This window comes from Neomonachus schauinslandi, chromosome 15 (assembly GCF_002201575.2).
Source record: "Neomonachus schauinslandi chromosome 15, ASM220157v2, whole genome shotgun sequence".
Lineage (NCBI taxonomy): Eukaryota > Metazoa > Chordata > Mammalia > Carnivora > Phocidae > Neomonachus > Neomonachus schauinslandi.
Window position 1 is genome coordinate 944691 of NC_058417.1, and position 5009 is coordinate 949699.

General features: G+C 67.6%; 1 protein-coding gene across 1 annotated transcript in view; it reads right to left on the reverse strand.

The window, feature by feature from the left end:
* Positions 1 to 290: 290 nt before the first annotated feature.
* The window catches only part of WSCD1 (WSC domain containing 1), a 19553-nt gene continuing 14834 nt past the window's right edge, over positions 291 to 5009 (reverse strand). Inside the window, exons 5-8 of the mRNA XM_044921669.1 lie at positions 3664 to 3823; positions 3095 to 3259; positions 1674 to 1874; positions 291 to 674 (exon numbers count right to left, since the gene is read on the reverse strand). Of these exons, the coding sequence (XP_044777604.1) occupies positions 322 to 674; positions 1674 to 1874; positions 3095 to 3259; positions 3664 to 3823 (879 nt within the window). The 3' untranslated portion in view covers positions 291 to 321. The remainder of the gene's footprint in view (positions 675 to 1673; positions 1875 to 3094; positions 3260 to 3663; positions 3824 to 5009) is intronic.

Here is a 5009-nt window from a genome sequence, read left to right on the forward strand (position 1 = left end):
TGGGGCGTCTGATGCGCCGTCAGGATCGCGGGGTCCAGCAGCATCCGTGAGCTCATGCCCACGCCAGGGTGCTCGCTGCCCAGGGCGCCGATGCCCGCCCAGCCCCGCGTCCGGGGGCAAGGACCCTGGCCGGCGAGCCAGCAGCGCAAAACAGGAAGCCGGACTGGGAGCCCAGCGCGCACGGGTGGGCCAGCGTCTGCGGGTCCGAGAGGGCCCGGCCCGGCCCGCGTGGCCCCGCGAGACGTGTCTGTGAGCGCAGGGGGGCCTGCGGCGGCTCCGGCAGCCGGGCCCCAGCGAGGCCGCAGGGCAGCGTCCGGGCCGTCATCTGGGCACGTACTCGCCCGGCAGCCCGGCCCCGCCGTGGTCGCGCAGCGCCTTGTCCACCGTCCGGATGTAGCCGTCGATCAGCGCCCTCATCTCGGGCGTGAAGGGCTCGGGGTCATGGGGGCGCCGGCCGCGCCGCCGGAAGCTGCCCTCCTTGTTGTTCTCCACGCACAGCAGCCGCTCCTCGCTCACGGACACGTTGAGGAAGGCCACCATTTCCCGCAGCGTGGGCAGCAGGCTGTGCCGCAGCTCCTCGTAATGCACCACCAGCAGCCGCTTGCCGTACCGCAGCCAGTCCAGCACGTGCGAGGACCACCACGCCGCGTAGCTGCGCACGAAGTCCGGCCACTCTGCGTGGGAGAGAAGGCGCCCGTCAGGCCCGCCTCCTGGGCGCTCGGGGCGGGGAGGCGAGGGCCCCACGGATGAGGCCCTCCTGATGACCCGCGAGGAGTAAGAGCAGCACCCCCGGGCCAGCCCGGGTCACGTGGCTGTGGCTGCATCCGTGGCCGTGGCAGCACCACGTGAGGACGGACGTGGACCGTATGTGCCAAGAACCGGTTCCCTCTCTCGTGGACGGTGAGTGCCGTGACCACTGGGCCCACGCTGGGGCAGGGAGAGCCATGGGGCCCACGTGGCACAGCAGTGTTAATGACAGGTGCGGAACGGGATGACCCTCATCCACCTTCACCTGTCCCGGGTGACCAGGATGAGCAGGGGTTCAGCAAGGACGCACACAGGCCCAACTGCCTGCCCCGGGGCCTCCTGTGAGGCTAAGTGAACCTGGTCCCTGCCTGATGCCGACCTGTCTCGTTGGGGGGGTGGCCAGTCTACCCTGTGACGCCGCCGGGCAGCCGCCAACTTTTGCCAATGGTCTACTCCGTGAGATTTCTATCCTAGCAAATTAGAAAGCTGGCGGGCTTTTTGTTTTGGTGGGGAAAGGTGCAAATGTCAACAAACATCACTGGTGTAACTATCCCGCCCACACACCTCAGATGCCGCCAAGAGCCTTCGCTCTCCCTGGTCTTCATGATGACTCCGGATAGGGACCACCCTGGTGTCTCAGATGAGTAAACTGAGGCTCACGAGAGCCAAGGAGGGACCAGAGCTCAGCCTACTGCATCCGGGGGGTCAGCAAGGGTCAGGGTCGGCTGGAGGCCACGGGAGGCGTCAGCCGGGGCCGAGGCTGCAGGGATGGGCCTGCCTGCCCCATGGCCTCGCACCTGCTGGACGCAGCTTCCCTCTGACCGCTCCATGCCCTAACACCCGCCCCCCGGACCCACGTCTCGGCCACACTGTGGGGCGGGTCCCCCCCCCGGCCCCACCATGGGCTGCCCACCCCTTTTGCCTACCTTTGCTCTTCCAGTTTCGGTCGGCCGCGTAGCCCAAGTGCCCGGCACACTTGCGGTTGAACTCGGCCACCAGGGACCTGTACGGATTCCGGATCAGCAGGATGGCCGAGTCGAACATCTCGATTTCCCTCCGGCCACTCTCATGGGTCTTCACGCAGATGGTGCGCCGGCTGCGCCAGTGGTCCTTCTCGCCCTTGAACCCTGCGGGGAGAGCAGAGGCCCCTGAGGACCACGTCGGGCCCCCGCCACGGCAGCCGGCAGAGCTGAACACACCTCCGGGAGACCCCAGAAGTCGGGGGGCAGAGGCCTGACACCCCTCTAGACCCTGGAGGTGCGTGCGTGTGGGCATTTGCACGGAGATGTCCCCCAAGCACCACAAACAACCCACGAGTTAGTGGCGGCTGCAGGCGTGGCTCAGAGTGGGTACGAGACTTGCCCGAGGTCACACAGCAGCGCAGGGCTCTGGGCACATGCCGCGTGTGTCCCTGGGAGGTCTGGCTTCCACCCCCTCCCGGCAGTGGGGGCGGGATCCCCGTCACCAAGCGCAAGGCCTGTCAGACCTTATGCTGCAGTCCTGCAGCAGGACCCAGCCCTCCCCACCGTAGCAGAGTCACACAGGTCAACAGGACGCTTGTGTGCTCGTTCCGCGGTGGGCTTTACGCTGCGGATGGAGGGGCTCCACGTGCGGTCCTGCCAAGCACAGGGGCTCACAGGAACTAGGAGTAGGGCACCGGTCAGGGGTGCAGCGCGATGTCACGGAAGGACCCCTAGACAGGCGTCCCTGAACCTAGACTCCAGCCACGTCCCGACAGATCCGAGGTCCGCGAGCCTGGGACCCGTGCTCCGTAAATGAGCACGCACTTCTCCTGGGCTCTTGGGGACGCCGATGAGCCCCAGCACCACCCGCTTCGTGAGCAGCTGGGCACACGTGAAGGTGCAGCGAGCAAGGACGGGTTCTCTGATGCCGGGAAACCAGGCTCCTCTGCATTGGGGTTCGCCCACTGGAACTCAACACGCCAAACCCCGTCAGTGTCGCCGGGGCTCCTTCTGTCAGACGCTGGGACGCTCCAGGGGAAGGAGGAGCCAGACCACAGGCTGTAAACACGGGATCTGGTCCCTGACACCCTGACACCCACGGCGCCTTCTGTGCGCGGCAGGCTGTCCCCACAGCACCACTCTCGCCCGTCACACGGGCCACATTCGCCCAGGACTGGCCAGGCACTGTGCGTGTCACTGGTGGGTCGGTGCAGAGGCCAGTGACCACCCTGAGCCAGTCCCCGGAAGCCTCAGAGGGGGAACCTCACGGGCCACCCCATGCGGCCAGTCCAGCCCCTGGGGCCCCTGGCCCCCTGCAGACCGAGACCGCTGTGTGGACAGGTCCTGCCCCGCAGCCGGGGACCCCTGCCCTGGCCCTCACTCACCCTTGTTGTACAGGGTCCCATCAAAGTAGTAGCTCCCCGTGTAGAAGCCGGTGGCGTGCTCGATGAGGTGCCGCGCCCACGTGTTCCCGGCTCCCGGGAAGCTCGACAGAGCCACAAACACCTTGGACTTGGTGGGCAGGAACCGCCTGTCCGTGCAGCGAGTGTCTGAAAGTCCAGAGGTTGACCACCGACCGCCCCACCGGGACCCGCTGCCCCGAGGCTCCCACTACACCGACGGGGAAACTGAGGCAGGCCCGGGGAGGGGAGAGCTTGGCTGCACAGGCCTGTGGCCAGAGAGGCCTCCCATGCCCCGGGCAGCGGGCCCTGGCTCCCCGCACAGCACGGAACGCTCTGGATTCTGCAGGGGGGTGGCTGGCCCCGCCTCGCCGCTCTCCTGCTCTTCCTCAAACTACCTCCGTCCCCAGACTCGGGTCAAGACCAGGAGCGTCCCGTGTCCAGCCTCCAGGGACGGTGGAGGGCCCCCCGCCCCAGGACCACACACGGCCACGCTGGCCTCTCCAAACCCCCGGAGCGCGGGACCCCGCTCATCCCCCAGGCGCCGAACTCACCCTGCATGGGTGTCTGGTAGACCTCGCAGTACGGGGCCAGCCTCTGTGCCTCAGGCTCCTGGCCACACAGCGAGCTGTCCACGGCGTCCCGAAGGCTGAACTGAGGCGTGGGGTAAGCGCAGTAGCACTCCCAGCCCCGCAGGATGGCCAGTGGGAACTCCTGCCAGGAGCGAGGGGGACAGAAGCATGTGGGGTGCACGCCGGGCTGGGCCTCCCAGCTCACATCGGGATGGACGTCCGTCCTTCCAGCTCAAGCCTGGGCGGGGGGGGCACGGCGCACGGACGTAACAGCTCACAGCGGGCCGGGGACGGTCAACAATCACAGCACGAGCAGACCCGGGACTAAGGCTGGGGGGCCGGCAGGAGCGCGGGAGGACCGGGCACGCGGGGTGGGGGCGTCCACAGGAGCCCGTGTGTGCCCGGTCAGAATGGGGCATGTAAGCCCACACAGCGCAGTGCGGGGCCCACAGACCGCAAGCCCCAAGGAGACCTCTGGCCTTCCGGTTGGGGCTCCCTGGGGAGGTCAGCCCAACCCTGCTGCGGGGGGCAGGGGGGTGCAGGCCGGGACAGACTCCCCCAGTCCCTGCGGGCTCTGCCAGGATCAGGGGCAGCCCCCTCCCCTGTGCTTGGCCCTGCTCCCTCTGCCCCCACGGAGGAGACCGCTGGGCACTGGGCGACCTCGGGCAAGGTGCCGAGCCTCTCTGAACCTCACCACTGAACAAGAGAAATCAGATCCACCTTCCACGTTCCTTATGAGGACGGCCCAGCACCCGGCACGGCGCATGCGGGCACTCCCAGAGGGAAGGACACCCAGCCCCACTCGCCCCTGCCTGCCCCTGCCTCGTGCCAACGGGAACGCAGGGAGAGTGGGCAGGGAGGGAGGCGGGAGGCCGAGAAAGCCTCTCACAGCCGAGGCAACACCGCACAGACCTTTTTATTTTTTGCCTACACCAAAAATCTCATAAACAAATAAGAAAAAGAAAATCAATAGCGTTTTCTGAGTGTGGCTGGGCAAAGAGAGGATCCCCGGGCTCAGAAAAGTCACCGGGCGAGTCCCAGCCATGGGAGGGCGATGCAGAGCCCCAGTGGGGGAAGGGGACTCCGGTGCTGGGGCATGTGCCCCCCCCACTGCCCTGCAGCCCCCACCAGAACCTCTCCCCGCCTCCCTCCTCGTCCTGGGCCGCTGCCAGGAGCTCCCAGGTTCCCGACCCCGTCCCTCTGAGAGCTGAGCTGCCGCGTGGAGACAAAAGCCGAGACCCCACGCTGTTCCGACGCTGCGCACCCACCACGCACCCCCGCCCTGTTCCGAAGCTGCGCCCCTCTACGCACCCCCTGCCACGCAGCCC